This window comes from Leucoraja erinacea, chromosome 9, assembly GCF_028641065.1.
Source record: "Leucoraja erinacea ecotype New England chromosome 9, Leri_hhj_1, whole genome shotgun sequence".
NCBI lineage: Eukaryota > Metazoa > Chordata > Chondrichthyes > Rajiformes > Rajidae > Leucoraja > Leucoraja erinaceus.
In genome coordinates, this window is record NC_073385.1 from 27,469,792 (window position 1) to 27,487,895 (window position 18,104).

Consider the following 18,104-nt stretch of genomic DNA (forward strand, 5'->3'; position numbering starts at 1 on the left):
GGTAGGCTCAGGTTGCTAAAATGTGCGTGGAAAATGCCCATGATCCCCTCCATAGCGTACTACACGTCAGTCCATTGCATTTAGCAGGAGTAGCCTATCTTGCTCCGCTATAAGATCTTTGCTCTACTTCATGAAAGCTTCAAGGGGATATCTGACTGGTTAAACCCGTTGTCCAATCCCCGCCGCCCTGACACACGTTGTCGAATCACGGTCGCCCTGACCCCACGTTGTCCAATCACAGTCGCCCTGACACCACGTTGTCGAATCACGATCGCCCTGGACCCACGTTGTCCAATCACAGTCGCCCTGACACCACGTTGTCCAATCACAGTCGCCCTGACACCACGTTGTCCAATCACAGTCGCCCTGACACCACGTTGTCCAATCACAGTCGCCCTGACACCACGTTGTCCAATCACAGTCGCCCTGACACCACGTTGTCCAATCACAATTGCGTTGCGCCGAGGCCGCTCGCGCTCTTGGCATGCGCACCAAGGATGCGCACTGCGCATTCGGGCAAGATGGCGGCGTCGGCGGGAGCCGGTGCTTGTGGGCGGCCGGTGTTGGTGCTGATGGCGCTGCAGCTGCTGCTGTGGTCGACTACGTCGTCGCGGGCGGAGCGGAGTTTGGTCAAAGTTATCACGGATCACAACTGGAGGGAAATGCTGCAGGGCGAATGGATGGTGGAGTTGTGAGTGTGGACGGGCGGCTCCGGGACTGGACCGACCACGTGACTGGCCATCCCCGCGCCCCCCACCACGTGACTGGCCATCCCCGCGCCCCCACCACGTGACTGTCCATCCCCGCGCCCCCACCACGTGACTGGCCATCCCCGCGCCCCCACCACGTGACTGTCTATCCGCGCGCCCCCACCACGTGACTGGCCATCCCCGCGCCCCCACCACGTGACTGGCCACCCCGCGCCCCCACACGTGACTGGCCATCCCCGCGCCCCCACCACGTGACTAGCTGGCTATGTACCGACCACGTGTCTTCCTTCCCTGTACTGACCACATCACAGGTCACCCCAGCACTGTTCACGACTGATGGGTCAGGGATCTTTGTCAGATGCTGGCAACAGGGACTAGTTTAATTGGGATATTTTTAGTAGTATGAATGAGGGGTGCGAGCGGCCTGTTTCTGTGATGTATGACTGAGGGACCAGGTCCCAGGTCGGCTATTGGCCACAAGCCTACCACACCTATCAAGAACTAGAGGGCATAGGTTTAAGGTGAGAGGGGGAAAGATTTAATAGGAATCTGAGGGGAAACTTTTTCATACAGGGGGATGATGGATATATGGAACCACCTGCCGGAGGAGGTCGTTGAGGCAGGTACAATACCAACATTTAAAAGACATCTTGACCGGTTCATGGATAGAAAAAGGTTTAGAGGAGTATGGGGACAAATGGGACATACTTAGATGGGACATTTTGGTCGGCATGGAAGAGTTTTAGAGTCGGCATGGAAGAGATAGGTGAAAGGGCCTGTTTTTGTGTTGCGCCACACTAACTGATTTTTGGAAAGTACCGATGGTAGTGTAGAATATAACAAATTGATACAGCATGGAAACACTGACCATTGATCACCCATTCACATTAGTTCTATGTTATCCTACTTTCCCATCCACTCCTACACACAATTTACCAGAGACCAATTAATCTACAGACTCGCATGTCTTTAGGATGTGGAAGGAAAACAGAGCCAAAGAAGCTCACACAATCACCGTGAGAATGAGCAAATGCCACACAGCCAACACCTGGTCAGGATTGAACTTGGGAATTTGGCGCTGTGACACTGCAGCTCTATCTGTCAGTGCCCTATTTTCTCAGTAACATTTATTAAATAAAATTATGAAATGTATAGGCCAACAGAATGAGTTAATGATAAAGAAATGAGTGTGCATTAAAAAAAAGACAACGTGCTGGAATAACTGCGGGTCAAGCAGCATCATTGGAGAATATGGATAGATAACCTAGGTCGGGGCCCTGTGTATATTAATCTGCTCCTTATTTGATCTCTAGTTATGCCCCCTGGTGTCCAGCCTGTCAGCAACTTCAGGCGGAGTGGAATGCGTTTGCAGAGTGGAGTGATGATTTGGGTGTTAATGTTGCCAAAGTGGACGTAACGGAGCAGCCAGGTATTCTAAAACCTTTTATAAGAATTTTGGAGGGGGACAAAACATGTCTGCAGTAAAGATGTAACCCCCCAGTTTAACATGGCTATAATGAATTAGAAAGGCGGTCTCTTGTACTCTTTAAGTGCAGATCTGCATGCTTTTGGTTGATGTGGGACTTGTGTAATTGGAATGGGAAGTGTAAATTTTGATTCTATATGTTGCAAGATTTTGGCATCTAAGTGTACCTGTCACTGGTGGACTGCAGTTATTCATCTGGGAATTGTTATTTTCAAGACCTTGTGCCTTTCAGTTGAAAGTGCGGGTAGAATTGAACATAATACTCCAATTACTGTTGCACCCCAGTTTTTTATGTATGTTTTCTTGAGCTTATGTTTATGCAATGTTTGTAATAATAGTTCTCCTCAGCTTGTCCGACGCTATCAAAGATTTGTGCATCTCTTACAGAATTGTCCCCTTATATTTTATTGCCTCGTATTTTACCAATTATATTGTCACTATGCATCGTTTGCATTAAACTTCATTTGCCACTTGCTTGCGGATTGCACCACGATTGAAGTTCGGTGTCATCCTTAATGATTTTGAAATTGTATATTGTATGTACAAGAAGTTACTATGATTAGTATTAAAGCATGAAGAAAGGCTTGCCTCTGTATGGCTTTACCATTACAAACAAATAGTAATGTTCACAGTTTTTTCTATCAAAGCCAATTTTGTATCTATTGTCAATGACCATTTTGTTCACTGAATTTCAATTTTGGCGACAAACATATTGTGTGACAGTTTATCAAGCTACATTTGAAAATGCTCGAACACAAAGCTAATTGCAGTGCCCTTGCATGTTCTCCCTGTGATCATATGAGTTTCCTTGGTGATGGGAGGAAAATATGACATCCCAAAAAGATGTTTATAGATTAATTGGCCACTGTAAAATTGTTCCTCATTCATCTAGGAGCAGTTGATGAAAAAGTGATAAGAATTTTAAAAGATGAGTATTGTAACTGGTGTTTAGAGATACAGCACGGAAACAGGCCCTTCGGCCCACTGCCGACATGCCGGTCCGATACGTTAATTACAGTTACTGCCCACATGCCGACCATTGTGTTGCTTGATGGTCAGTGTAGACCTAGCGGGTTGAAGGGTTTGTTTTTCCGTGCTGTATATTTCTGTGCCTATTAAATTTTCAAAGAAATCAGACTTCATCGTTGAAAATCAGAACTGTGAGCATTGAATACTTAACAAAATGTTGTGTTAAATTGGAAACATTATTTCTGTAGATGCAGTTCATTAGCATATTCACAAGAATTAACTTGTGTATTGCTTTTAAAAATGATTTGCATTTTTGCTGTAATAAGTGTCCTTTTTAAACATAGGTCTGAGTGGTCGATTCATTATTACAGCTCTTCCCACTATATACCAGTAAGTGTACATTTTTTTAAATTATAAGTAGATCAGAAAAAGTTTTCTTACATGTTTGTACTGTTTCAACACTTTTCCTGTACTTTGATGTATTGAATCTGCAGATAGATCTTGGAAGTATTTCTTCTCTCTGTTGATCTTGTGGAATAATTGTGGTTTTTAGACATGGGCGGAAATCACTTTTAAAACATGGGGAGGACACAAAGAGAGAGGGCATAGAGGGGAGAGAGGGGCAGAGAGGATCGATCGCATGAACGTAGAGTGGAATGTGCCACCGACTCAATCTAACCGCTGCCCCTTTATGGCGGCCCTGTGATGTCTCAGCTCTGACAATTCGAGGGACCTATCTGGTAACAACACTATGAGCAGCTCCGGGCCGCTGTGCTCCCCAACTCGAATCGGCTTGACGTTCCATCCTGCACTTAGCATGCTGCGGGCCGGATAAAATCTCGTGGCGAGCGGATGTGGCCCGCGGGCCATAGTTTGGAGACCCCTGATGTACGCATGCGTACGTACGCATGATACGGTAATTACAGTTAGCACTGGCTTAATTGGAAAGAGTGTAGCGCTAGCTTCCTTTCGTGGTGGGTGGGAACACTTAGGGGGGTAAAGGGGCCGGAGAATAGGCCTAAGTTACATTGTCCCCCACCTCTCAAAACATGCGGGAGACATGATGACCTGCAAACGAAGACACAAAGTGCGGGAGTAATTCAGCGGGCCAGGCAGCATCTCGGGAGAGCATCTCACACCTTTTGGTTTTTAATCTCTGCCCCTTACCCACCTATCTGTCTTTCAAATAACCCTCTTTTCCTGTGTCAGCCTATTACTCGGCAGGCTTTGTCTAGATCCCCTCCTCCTCTCTTCAAACACTCTCTCTCTCTTCCACACTTCCTCCCCTTCACGCTCCCCCGCCGAATCAGTCTGAAGAAGGGTCCCAATTTGAAAACATCATCTATCCATGTTCTCCTGCGATGCTGCCTAACCCGTTGACTTATTCCAGCACTTTGTGTTTACTCACCTTATGCTATCCTAGTCAACCTGACTGGATTGTCTTAATGATCAAAGAATTTCAAGAATGTAGTTCAAAGTTTGGGAAGTGTAAAAGGTTTTTGTAAAATAGATGAGAGATGGTTGAAGAGAAATGGAGACCCGGAATGTCCCCTCTTCCTTTTTTCGAGAGATGCTGTCTGACCTGCTGAGTTACTGCAGATTTTTATTTCTACCTTCAGTTTAAACCAGCATCTGCAGTTCCTTCCCATGCATGTCACTGAGTTGTTTCTTTTTCCAGTTGTAAGGATGGAGAGTTTAGAAAGTATCAAGGTCCTAGAATGAAGAATGACTTTATTGACTTCATCGATGGAAAGAAGTGGGAAAGCATCGAACCAATGTATTCATGGTTACAACCATCCTCCTTTTTGTAAGTTTAAGCACAAAAATCACCACCTTGCTCTGTTTTTTTCTAATAGTGATTAAAAGTTATATTTAACCTATTTATGTTACACAAGTAGCTTCTGATTTTCTTATTGGAAGTTAGTTTGTGAAATGGTAATTAAGAATCTGGGCTCCTATTGAAATGACAATATTTCATTACTCTACTTCTCATTTGGCTATGACAAGGATCACAGAATACATTGATAGCTTTTGAGACTAATTGGTTCAATAAAGTGAATGGTTGATTGATTGATTGATTGAATGAATGAATACTATATTGTCATATGTGATAGGTCACAGTGAAATTCCTTGCTTGCATATGTGGTGTTCTTAGACATTAATTTAACAGTATGGATACAAATTTAAACATTTAAAATCTTCCAGAAGCACCCTGAGAGTTACTTTAAAGTTGTTATATTTTGGGAATAAAAAGCAAGTTATTTAAAAAAAAACTGTTTTGTAAACCCACCTAATTTTCTATGTGTGTTTTGATAACCTAATTAAAATCCTTGTTAAGCTATGAACGTTCACAAATAAATGTGTCTAAATAACTCCTTTATATTGCTTAAAAGACTTATCCATGAAAAACACTTTTTTTGTCAGGTTTTGAAATGATGCCATGAAAATTACAAATGGAATGATAATGAACCCAAGTGTATGTTTTTCCCTCTTGTTAGAAACTTCCAAATAAGTGGTTGGTATATTGTAGAAGGCAGCAGGAGCGCATTGCAGAAGGATCAGGAGGTGGTATTTACTATATTCAGTAAACGAGAGGACTAAGAGAGATGTTTCCTTGGATTGAGATGTAGAAACTGTACCCGGTTCATTGGAGGAAAGATCCTTTACAAAAGAGAATACAATCCCTTGTGGCAGAAAAGGGCCTGTATGTGTTTCAGGTGGCCGCAATATTGGATAATAACAGCGCTAATTCAGGAAGTAACGCGTGTTTAATTGACCTTGCGTATCGAATAGCTTGCTCGTCGATGGGTTCCCTAAAATTCTTTCATATTTTCATGTTCGCTCACATGTCTGATCAGGCATTCATTGTGTAATTAAATTTGATGAGAAATTTCCTCTTGACAAGCTGTTCCATTTGAAAGTTGACATTGATATTTGGAGTGATCAAATATTTTTCAGTGCAGGTAAAAGTGTTTTCAAGTAGAAATGAGGATGTGCATCATAAGTCTTTTGTTGATGAAGAGCACTCCATAGATCTGCAATGAAAGTTAAAGTGTAAAATAACTTCTGTCAATAAACAATGGTGTAAAGCGTAAGAGCACTTCCTTTCTAAGAACATTTAAATTCTAAATTGAACATTACTCATTGCTTGTTGTAATGTCATTGCAGAATGACCAGCATGTCAGCACTATTCCAGCTGTCTATGTGGATCCGTGTAAGTTATCATCTGATTTTACCTGTCAGTTGTTGCCCCACATAATTTTTGTTGCATTTTTGGATTTCGCTTCTTTGAAAGGCTTTGGGGTTTATGCCGGCAATGTTTAGTGTATATCAGTGGGCAGGATGATACTGATATCAAATGCAAATTTTATTATAGCTGAATAACAGCTTAGTTTAATTTAGAGCTTGAACTGCCTTTACATCACAATAGTGAATGAATATTAGAAAGCCAATGGTTATTGTTCCTATCTTTTTTTGAATTGGTTGAGATTTTAATTACCTGATCCTGGAAAAATAAAACTGCTCTTCTATAAATACGCCTTGCCCAGTCAAGATAACCAGACAACTGAGAACAAGGAAGTTGCAGGTAGTCTGAACTTCCTTAGAGTTGCTTTTCCTCAGCTTATGATGCTTTAGCAGCAAAACTCCATCATGTGTCACATTGCAGCTAACTTCTACATGTTCCTTTTGTCTCTGTTATGCTACTAGTGTATACATTATAGCTATTGTCTGCCATATGCCAGAACCTTTAGATAACGGTCAATGTTCCATTATCCTTTTTTAATTGCTTTTGAATTTACACATTAGCATTTCGTTGTTTTGTTTAATGTTTATTTTTGTTCTCTGCAGTTCCTAGTGTCTTGTAAATATTCTGATTTCTAATAGTTACAAGTGCCTTGCATTCCCGTAATTGCAAGTTATTATGTAGTCGAGATAATGTCTTGTAACAGTCCATCATCACACGTCGCTATGAGTAAACTTGGATATAAAGTTTTTTATGCAAATCATCGATATAGTGAAAAGCTTCATTTGTAGGTGGGAACAGACTGGAAAAGGGGAATTGGATCAAATCAAAATACGTGGAGATGAATTCTATAGGGTAGGTGCAGGCAGAAATAATGGGATCTGCCAGAGCAGTCCTGTCCATGGATTTCGGTGAGGAAATAGAAGTGGGAAGAGTAGGGCTGTGAAACGATAAGGTTGGAGGCTGTGGAGGGGTGATCACCAGAGGTGATGGGATCAGAAACAGTTTGGGAGATGGCCTGATGATTGTCGGTGGGGTCATGATTAAGGGACAGGTATGAGGAGGTGTTATTTGCAACTTTGTTTTTGTTCGCTGTTCTCTAACGATGTCAATTTCTTCCCAGCAGGAAATAAATCTAGCACCAAAATGTGGTAGATTAATGCGTTTGAGTTGTGCCATCATGGATTTCATATATTTGCAACTTATTCCTGACAAAATTATACAAATCTGTGTTTCCAATGACTAACTACATGACTGTTTTGGTGGATAGTGACCGTATTTTAAATTGCATTTAAACTGTTTATTTTGCAGCACTGTCATAATTACTTCACTGAAGATATTGGCATACCTGTTTGGGGATCGTACACCATTTTTGCTTTGATGACTCTGTTTTCTGGTCTGGTGCTTGGATTGGTAAGATTTCTAAACATGGCTTTTGGAGATTAATTCAGGCAGCACAGTGGCACAGCTGGGAGAGCTGCAGCCTCACAGCCATAAGACAGGAGCAGAATTAAGTAATTGAGTCTACTCTGCCATACAATCATAATTGATCTATTTTTTCTTCTCAGCCCCATTCTCCTGCCATCTCTCATAACCTTTTAAGCCCTTTCTAATCAAATACCTATCAATTTCGCCCTTAAAAATACGCAATGACTTGGCTTCCCTCATCTCCATTTTAAAGGTGCGTCCTTTTATTCTGAGGCTGTGTCCTCTGGTCATATACTCACCCATTACCAGAAACATAATTTCCATGTCTACTATAATCTAGGCCTTTCATTATCTGGTGGTTTCAATAAGATCCCCCTTCAACCATCTAAACTCCAGCAAATGCAACCTTCAAATGCTCCTCGTATGTTAACCCAATCATCCCAGGCATCATTCCCGTAAACCACCTCTGGACCTTCTCCAAAGCTAGCACGCCCTTCCTTGGATAAGGGATCTAAAATTATAAACAATATTAGTCTGAAGAAGGGTCTGGACCTGAAGCGTCACCAATTTATTTTCTACAGAGATGCTGCCTGTCCCGCTGAGTTACTCCATCATTTGGTGTCTATCTTCAATTTAAACCAGCATCTGCAGTTCTTTCCTACAGAATATTATAAATGTGGCCTCATCAGTGCCTTAAGCCTCAGCATCACATCCTTTTATATTCGCCTCCCCTTGAAATGAATGCTAACATTGCATTTGACTTCTATACCACTGACTCAACCTAGAATTTAACCTTTTTGGGAATCCGTCACCAGTACTACCAAGTCCATTTGAACTTCCGTTTTCTGAATCCTCACCCTATTTAAAAAGTAGTCTATGCCTTTATTCCTTCTACTAAAGTGCAGAATTGTACACTTTACAATGTATTCCATTTGCCACTCCTTTGCGCTCTCTCCCAAATTGTCCAAGTCCTTCTGTAACCTCCCTGCTACGTCAACATTTCCTGTCCTTGCATCTATCTTTGTAGCGTCCACTAACTTGGCGAACGCCAAGCCATGAATTCCCTCACCCAAATCACCGACCCCTGCGGAACACCACTAGTCATCGGCAGCCAACCAGAAAAGGCCCCCTTTATTCCCAACCTATTGGCCATGCCACTATCTTGCCTCTAATACCATGCTCCTGTCTTGTTTTGCCTCGGGTGTGGCACCTTATCAAAGGCCTTCTGAAAATCCAAGTAAACAACACCCACTGACTCTCCTTTGACTGCCTTGCTTAAAAAAAACTCCCAACAGATTAGTCATGCAGGATTTCCCCTTAACAAATCAATGCTGACTTTTGCCTATTTTATCATGCACTTCCAAGTACCCAAATTACTACATCTGCCCCCTGCTTTCTTGATTTTCTAGTATCTTGCTGGTATCAACTATGAACACTGATGAAAAAAACTTGTTTAGTTCAACTGCCATCTCTTTGTTCCCCATTACTACTTCTCCAGCGTCATTTTCCAGCAGATTAATGTCCAAAACCATATCCTTAATAATTTACACACCACAGAAGCCAGACTAACTGGCCTACAATTTCCTTTCTTTTGCCTCGCTTCCTTCTTAAACAGTGGAGTCACATTTGTGATTTTCCAGTCCTCTGGAACCATTCCTGCTTGAAAGATTAGTACTAATGCCTGCACAATCTACAGATGCCTCTTTTAGAGCCCTGGCATGTAGTTCATCAGGTGCAGGTGACTTATCCACCTTTAGACCTTTCAGTTTTGCAAACACCTTATCTAATAGCGACTGCACTCACTTCTGCCCCCGAGTCTAGAATATGACAAATAAAATTGAATTGATTGAACTTAATTGAATCTAGCACATTGCTAGTATTTTCAACTGTGGCGACTGACACATAAAACGTATTCAGTTCATCTGCTGTTTCACTGTTCCACATTACCACTTTTCCAGCATCATTTTCCAGTGGTTCAATGTCCATTCTTGCCTCTTATTTACTCCAAAAGCTTTTGGTAAGATCTTTTATATTATTGGCTAGCCTACTATCATATTTCATCTTTTCTCCCCTTATTGCTTTTTTAACTTCCCAATCCTGCCACCTTTGCATTTTATATACCTTCTCTTTGGCCTTTATGCTATCTTTGACTTCCTTTATCAGCCAAGATGGCCTCATTCTCCTCTTGCCAGCATCTGCAGTTCCTTCTTAATCATTCTCCTCTTGGTATGTTTCTTCCACTTTGGGGGATGTTTTGGTGTTGAATTTCTTCTTGAATGCTATGTTGTATTTATATTAGTGTGCTGCAAGGACATCTGAATTTCCCCTGAATAAGGGGATTAATAAAGTCTAATCTAATCTAAAATATATTGCGTCTTCTGAATTGTTCTCAGAAACTCCTGCCATTGCTGCTGATATGTCATTTGTGCTCACGTCCCCTTAAAATCAACACCAGAGCCAGCCACCCAGGTTTGATTCTAGCCTCAGTTGCTGTCTGAGTGGAGTTTGCACATTCTCCCTATGATCACATGGGTTTCCTCCAGGTGCTCTCGATTTCTCCCATATCCCAAAGACGTGTGGGTTTGTAGGTTAATTGGCCTCTGTAAATTGCCTTGTGTGTGTAGATAGTGGATAGTGGATGCGAAAGTGGGATGACATAAAACCAGTGTGAACAGGTGATTGATTGTCAGTGTGCTTAGCGAGGCAAAGGGCCTGTTTCCATGTTGTATCTCTCAATGAATCAGCATAAACGATTTTTGGATTTCACAAAGCAGATCAATGTAAGTTAAAATGGTGCTGGTAACTACAGTATGTCAAATTAAAATTAGTGGTTTAAGTGGTTAACATTTTGCATAGTTCATCAAAGTACAAAATTATTTTATGTCTCCTTTGGATGAAATTTATTTCAAATAAATAACTGCGTGTCTTTTAGATTCTGGTCTTTGTGGCAGACTATGTACTACCATCGCGAAGATACAAACATCAACCTCATTGCTCTGAAAGTGAGTATATTTTCCTTCTGAGAACATCCACAGACCTATAGTTTTCCAGTGCAATGTTGTAATTAACCTAAGAAAATAAGCAGTAGTTAGTTTTCAAAAAAATGATTGCGTTTCAGTTCTAATTGTCAGTGAAATGTGAAATTGTTCAAGATTTTCTAATGTTAAATATATTTTAGACAGCTGATGTGATCTCCCTCACAGTTTGAGTCCCTTATGGTATCTATATTTTCAGTCAATTGAGCCCTTCTTCATTATCCTATCCACCCCTGGGCTTTTTTGTATTTTTATCCCTACATCTACTGATCATTGAGACACAGGGAATTGCCAATGCTGGAATCTTGAGCAAAACACAAGGTCCTGGAGCAACTCAATGGGTCAGAAAGCATCTGTGAGGGAGAATGTAGTCCGAGATGTGAAGCCGGAGGGTTTCCCGCCCAGTATGTAAGGACTGGATAGAACTAGTATGAACGGGTAATCATTGGTTGGTGTGGACTCGGAGGTCCGAAGGGCCTGTTTCTATTCTGTATCTCCAGAACTTTCTTTCATTGTTTGAAAATTGAATGAATCTTTCTTTTGTTTGGAAGGGAAAATGCCAGGAAGCAAGCTGTTGCAGTCGAAAGATGGACATTTGCAAGATGAGGCTAATGAAGATGATCATTGTTCTCATGAAAGGAAGAGCAGCAGTAAAAGATTGGAGAAGACTCTGGTGAAAGATGATGGGGATCATATACAGGACACCGTAAGAAAACGTACCTTGGAATACACCAGCAGAACTGATGATTCCTGATTCTAGGACAGAGTGACATGAAAGGTGACTAAAACTATGGTCCTTCCGAAAGGCATTGAACTGTTTAGTAATGGATTTATGGAAGAAGACAACTATATTTTGGAGTACGGGGTCACCTCTGTCGGTAGCTGTGTCATACTGCATTTACTTTTGTTCTCTTGGGCTTTGTTGCAAAATTACAAAGCTTTAATATTAAACCTTGCATGCTCCTTTAAATCTTCCAAACCTCTGGGTCTATAATTAAAATGTCATTAGGTCCTTTGTACGTTTTTGATGGAAGTCGAAGCGTAGCATTTACTAAACAAGATACTGTGGCACTATCCATGACCCAGGTTCTGAAAATTCCAATATTCCAAACTGTTTGCAAAACATTTGCTTGAAAGTAACACGTGTGCATACAGCGGCTAATTTGTGCAGAATGCCGTAAAAGATGTTGTATTTTTGGTCTGCCAATTGTTCTTTATTCCTCTTTCCACTTGTCTTGCACTCATTTTAATATTTTTGATATCCTAGGTTTCTTGTTCCTGCTCATCCCTCATTGCCTGCACCAGAATTTCGATTTCGAGGTTACTTAAATGTGGTGTTATTTTAAGTCCTTTCCATAATGAAAATGTGTGTATGCTTACCAAACTATTCATTTACAAGAATATATACGTATCTAAATGTAATAACAAACAGCTCATCTAATCCCAATTGTGTAGTTTAACAATCAAATGAAAATAATCATTGGAGCTTAAATTAAATACATTCTCTGGTTTCCCCCTTTCATATTAGTTTGAAGGACAGGAACTTATTTTTCTAAAAATATTTGATGTTGAAATGCATAGATCAAGGTAGCCTTTACTGTGCTAGAAGTCATGATAATGGACTTTGATTTCACTATCCCCTTGGGAATGGAGGAGAAACATTGTGGGATTACTACCCTGGGGTAATAAATGTGGAGAAGCTTTTTACTTGACTGTTCAGGATCAGTTATGATCAATGGGCACAAATTGTTGAAAGACTGGAGCTTGAACCAATATGCCTCACTGAGTGTGCTCACTTGATCTGGTAAAAAGTTTTATCATTTAATCAGACGAAAATGTTTAAAGACCAAGTATTTCATCATTTTTTAAAATTATTTAGCTTCTCATTTGGACACTTTTTAGTTTTCAAAATACTTTGCAATGTGAGGATGGTGTGCATTTTCATTTAATGGTAAGGATTTATTTTACATGGAGAGAAATTAGTTTACAAAGTTTTTTGTGTACAAAAAATGTTTAATTGTGGATATCCTATTTTGCATATTTGTGGATTATCCTTAAAATATTCTATTTTGCATTGAAGTGCTATATTTAAATCTGGTTTGAAACTTTCAATTTTATGATAAAAATTCTGCATGCTAATGAGAGCCATTGCTTTGTGGACAGGTTTTACAAGTACAAATTACACTTACAGTTGTATGGACCATGCACCTCTGCATGAAATGTTGAATTTTACACTGTACCTTTGCTATTATATGCCTGCGTATATGGCCACAGATAAATATAGCTGCCAAAGACGGGTACAAGCCTTTTAATTTATTTTGTTTCTTTTTTGATGGAACTGGAATAACAAATTCTAATGTCCACTAATTACCAAGTTTGAGAACATGTCCAAACACATTTTTGGCTTCTAGTATTTTGAGTAGGGGTGGGGAGAATGTTTCGAAACGGAATTAAAGAAAATCTGTAAATAGTTTTGTTCTAGAGAAATTGTACATTTGTAGATGATGCCTAACACAAAATATGATGTTGAGTTGACTTGCCTTTTTCCTAACCTGTTTGTTTTGAGATTGTAAGTTATTTTTGTCCATAATTCATATAAAGCCATTTCTTTCAATGGTTTATTTTGCTCTACTTTTTAAATCTGTATGTAAAAGATTGTACAACTATGAATACAAATTATTTCTTAATTACTGTGGTCAAATTGTAGTGCCTCATTGTCCTGGAAAATCTACTGGCACAATGTGTATTTTTAATCCAATTTAAATTATAAAATATTATGACATGCCCAAGGTCCTTTGGTGAGGTCTAAACACGATAATATTTGCAACCATTTGGTCCAAAGTAATTTACAGTGATGAAGTTCACAAAATGGATCTTTGATTGGTCTGGCAAGAATAACCTCTGAAAAGATGTGTCCCTTCTTGAAGAAAAATGCATATACGTTAGAATCTGTGGGTCATTCACTTTCAAAATATGTTTAAACCTAAATGCCAGGCTAAGAATAAACTCATATGTATTGGCTGTTGAATAGCCTGCCCTCTGTATCCTCAGTGAGATGGAAAGTGCTGATGTTGTGATATTAGCTACTGCCACAACTGCTGTGTTGAATAATGAACTTAGAGGCTTTGCTTATTGAGGTTATCAGGGGGAACCTACATTTACTGTTAACGCATTTTGGTTTGGCAAAATATACAAGTTAAATCTAAAGTTTGTAAGTAAAAATGACTTACAAAAATGTACTTACAAAAAAACATATTTTTGTCTTAACATATTATAACGTCTATAATATGCTTTGTGGTCTTCATAATATTTTTGAGACTGCGGCCAGTTTCACATGCTATGCTGTATACTGCTTCTGCAGCCTGTCCTTTAAGTTATGGGGTACATACTCTGCCCCTAGTTTTATGGAAGAAAGTGTAGACACTGCCTTGGTTCAATATTTAACTTTTCACATAAACACCTTGTAAATCCTAGTCTACCATGAATCAGTCGGTATTTACGGGGAGAACTGAACAATGCTTCCAGTCAAGATCTTCTGTCAGAATTGGAACAAAGTATTTTGAAACTTGGAACAGAATATGGGAGAAGAGAGAGGTGCAAGCATTATTTGACAAGATGCTAAATGGGAAAATTAATTTAAACTCATTTCAAGGGCTATTGAACAGAGACAATTGGAAGCAGGGTGGGAGAAATAAAACATTTTGCAAGTGCATGAAAAGCGAGAGGGGTTTAGAGGAGGAAAAAAAACAAACTGACAGAATGAAACATGCTGCACATTTCGGGGGCTTGAGAAAATAATTAGTCAACTATGCGTCCAGTTGAAAATCAAATGGGAAGTTAATAACCACATTCAAAATTCCAAGTATGAAGATAGCAAACTGTTTCTCTTGAATGCAAGACCTTGAATGCAACTTGCTGAGCAGCAGTTAATTTGTAATATTTTGTATGAGAGCAGAGTTGAAGTGTTTAAAAAATGATAATCTGTACTGTGTTTAGTTTCCCAAAGTTGCACAACACCGTACCAAAGCTCATGTTTGTATAATTTAAAGTGCAGGTAAATAGCTGTCTCATTAATTACCGATTTGTTGGTTGCCAAAAATTAAGTTTCCACTTGTTCCGTTGTACCCTATCATTTTAAGTCTCTTGGAATCTGCTTGATAATGCAATGTGCAGATATCTCTCTAGATGGCACTGGAGTGTTGCATTGATAAACTTGGCGTAAAGTCAGTCAGAAATTCTCACTACAAATATGAGAATTTCACATGGTTCTAAATAGCATTGTATCTTCAATAAACAATTTGTGCTTTAATAAATATTTCTGGCATTTTTGTAACAATTACACTTACAGCTCTACTGTTTTGATTGCAAATCCAACAAAATATTTCTATCTGTAATAGTTCACTAAAGATTTGCATTTCATGAATGTTGAATATTTTCATTTTTCACAGACATAATTGGAGCCTGTGCTCCAACTTTATTAGAGTCATAGAGATGTACACAAGGGAACAGGCCCATTGGCCCATCTTATCCATGCTAACCAAGCTGGCACACTGAGCAAGCCCTATTTGTCTGCATTTGGCCCATAGCCCTTCCCATCCATATAGGTCAAATTTTCTTTAAAAAAAAGTTGTAATTGTATCCACATCTATTACTTAACCTGACTGCTCATGCCAGATACAGACGATGTTCTGAGTGATGAAATTGTTCCTGAGGCCACTCTTAAATCTCTGTACTCTGTCATTATGCCTAAGCAGTGGCAGACCTACATTTTTGGGGCCCTGAAGCTTGAACTGTTATGGGGGCCCCTTCGCAACCAGCAACGAGGACTGGGTAACCACTGTTATCTTCTTCAATGGGGTTGTTCCACGACAGATCACAAATTTGATATTTGAAATGTTAATAGTGTTTTAAATTATTTATAATTATTTTATATTAAATATATTTAGAATTAAACATCCTTAATTTGAACGTTTGAACAGCTAGCCTACATTATACTTTAATAACCTTTAAATTTTTATTTTAACTATTATTTTTTGTTGAATTACACTATTATTAATATTATTATTTAAAAAAAAACCCATCTCATACAGTAGACACAATTTTTAAACAATGTGGACTAAGCATGATATTCACCTCCAGAAAAAAATAGAAAGTATTGGCCGGGGGTCCAGGAGGCAGGCTAGGCCTCCGGCAGGGTCCAGGGCATCGCCTTGGTGGGGGTTCATGAGGCAACGCCCCCTGAGGCTCCTGCATTTTCAATAAATTGGAAGTGATTCTCAAGCTTTCCTCTGGTAGTTTACATAACAGAAGTTTAGAATTTTTCAAACACGTAAGCGGTAAAATAACCCCCAAAATATATATATTTCATTAAATAGACAATAGGAGTAGGCCATTCAACCCTTCGAGCCAGCACCGCCATCAATGTGATCATGGCTGATCATCCACGATCAGTGCCCCATTCCTGCCTTCTCCCCATATCTTTAAAGAGCTCTATCTATCTCCGTCTCGTGAAAGCCTCCAGAGAATTGGCCTCCACCGCCCTCAGAGGCAGAGAATTCACAGATTGACAACTCTGTGTAAAAAGTATTTCCTCATCCGTTCTAAATGGCTTGCCCCTTATTCTTATACTGTGGCCCCTGGTTCTGGACTCTCCCAGCATTGCAAACATGTTTCCTACCTCTAGCGTGTCCAACCCCTTAATAATCTTATATGTTTCAATAAATAGCCTCATACAGCTGAAAAAATCTTTCCAAAAAATGTTACCTGAAATGTCTCTTTGCCTAGCACTGAGATAGCACTTTTTCACCCGGAGTTGTGAATTTGTGGAATTCTCTGCCACAGAAGGCAGTGGTCTTGTCTCCTTCAGCAGCACCTCGGTTTCCCTTCCTGAGCTCGGACACCCACTTCTCACCTCACCTACGCTCACTTCTCATCACCTACACACCTACACCTTGACTAATCCCCTCACCTCACTAAACCCCTCGCCTCGACGATACCGTGTTACTAAGCTTCCCCTCGCACCTAAACATCACCTCGACTAAATCGTACCGCACTAAACCTCATCCCTCAAATACACCTCACACCTTAACCCCATCTCAACTTAATTAAACCTCCTATCTCACGACTAAACTCCCGCTATTTATAGCCCCACCACCCCCGGCCGTTGGCGGCGCCTCACCTGAGCAGAACGATTCTAACCGGGGGGGGCGGGGCCGAGCGAGCGATAGTGGCGCAAGCACAGGCGCATTGCCTGAGAGCCGGTGGGAGGGCAGGGGCGTACGTGCGCTGACGTCGAGCCCCACCCCCAGTCCGCGGCGGCTGCAGCCCCTCCCCGCTGAAGCGGAAGAGAGGTGGTGATTAGTCGAGGCGGGATGATGTGGGAGGTGTAGTCACGGCGAGGTTTAGTGAGTTGAGGTTTAAGTGTGAGGTGAAATTTAGTCGAGGCTATGGGTTTAGTCGAGGTGAAAAATCTGATTAATTTCTAGGAAAACAAAAAAATCAGATGTCCGATTTAAATCGGAAGAATAACTGGACTAAATTCGCTTCTGGGGCCCCTCTGGGATTAGGGGCCCTGAAGCTTAAGCTTCATTAGTTTCATAGTAGATCCGCCCCTGTGCCTGCGTCCTCTATCCTGGGGAAAAAAATTATGTGAGCATTCACTTTATCCATCCCCCTCATGATCTTGTACAATTTATTAAGGCCACCCTTTAACCTCCTACGCCAAACACACACTGATTACTTGACACCACTTTTAGTGCATTTACCAGATCTCTCTTATACAGTAGAAACAAGTAACTGCAGATGCTGGTTAATGCACAAAATGACACAAAGTACTGAAGTAACTCAGCAGTTCAGGCAGAATCTCTGGAGAACTTGGATAGAACTCTGGGGAACCCGTTTTACGTCAGGGCCCTTCTTTAGGCTGAAGAACGATCTAAACCCGAAACGGGTTCTCCAGAGTTCCATCCGTGTTCAGTATTGATGTGGATAGTTAACTGGCTAGCAAACAGGAAGCAAAGAGTAGGAGTAAACGGGTCCTTTTCTGAATGGCAGGGAGCGACTAGTGGGGTACCGCAAGACTCAGTGCTGGGACGCCAGCTATTTACAATATATATTAATGATTTGGACGAGGGAATTGAATGCAACATCTCCAAGTTTGCGGATGACACGAAGCTGGGGGGCAGATGCTAGGAGGCTGCAAGGTGACTTGGATAGGCTGGGTGAGTGGGTAA

General features: G+C 40.7%; 1 protein-coding gene across 2 annotated transcripts; it reads left to right on the plus strand.

Annotated features, from left to right (window-relative positions):
• Nucleotides 1-471: 471 nt before the first annotated feature.
• Nucleotides 472-14,670, plus strand: LOC129700155 (thioredoxin-related transmembrane protein 1-like). 2 transcript variants are annotated; one of them, XM_055640397.1, is made up of 9 exons: nt 473-691; nt 2,024-2,139; nt 3,510-3,555; nt 4,844-4,972; nt 6,334-6,379; nt 7,721-7,822; nt 10,770-10,839; nt 11,424-11,650; nt 12,140-14,670. In XM_055640397.1, exons 1-8 carry the CDS (start codon nt 498-500, stop codon nt 11,624-11,626), a joined length of 906 nt encoding a protein of 301 aa, XP_055496372.1. In that variant the 5' UTR covers nt 473-497; the 3' UTR covers nt 11,627-11,650; nt 12,140-14,670. The 2 variants fall into 2 exon arrangements, with proteins under 2 accessions (XP_055496371.1, XP_055496372.1); XM_055640396.1 differs by having other exon boundaries at nt 472-691; nt 11,424-14,670.
• The last annotated feature ends 3,434 nt before the right edge of the window (nt 14,671-18,104 follow it).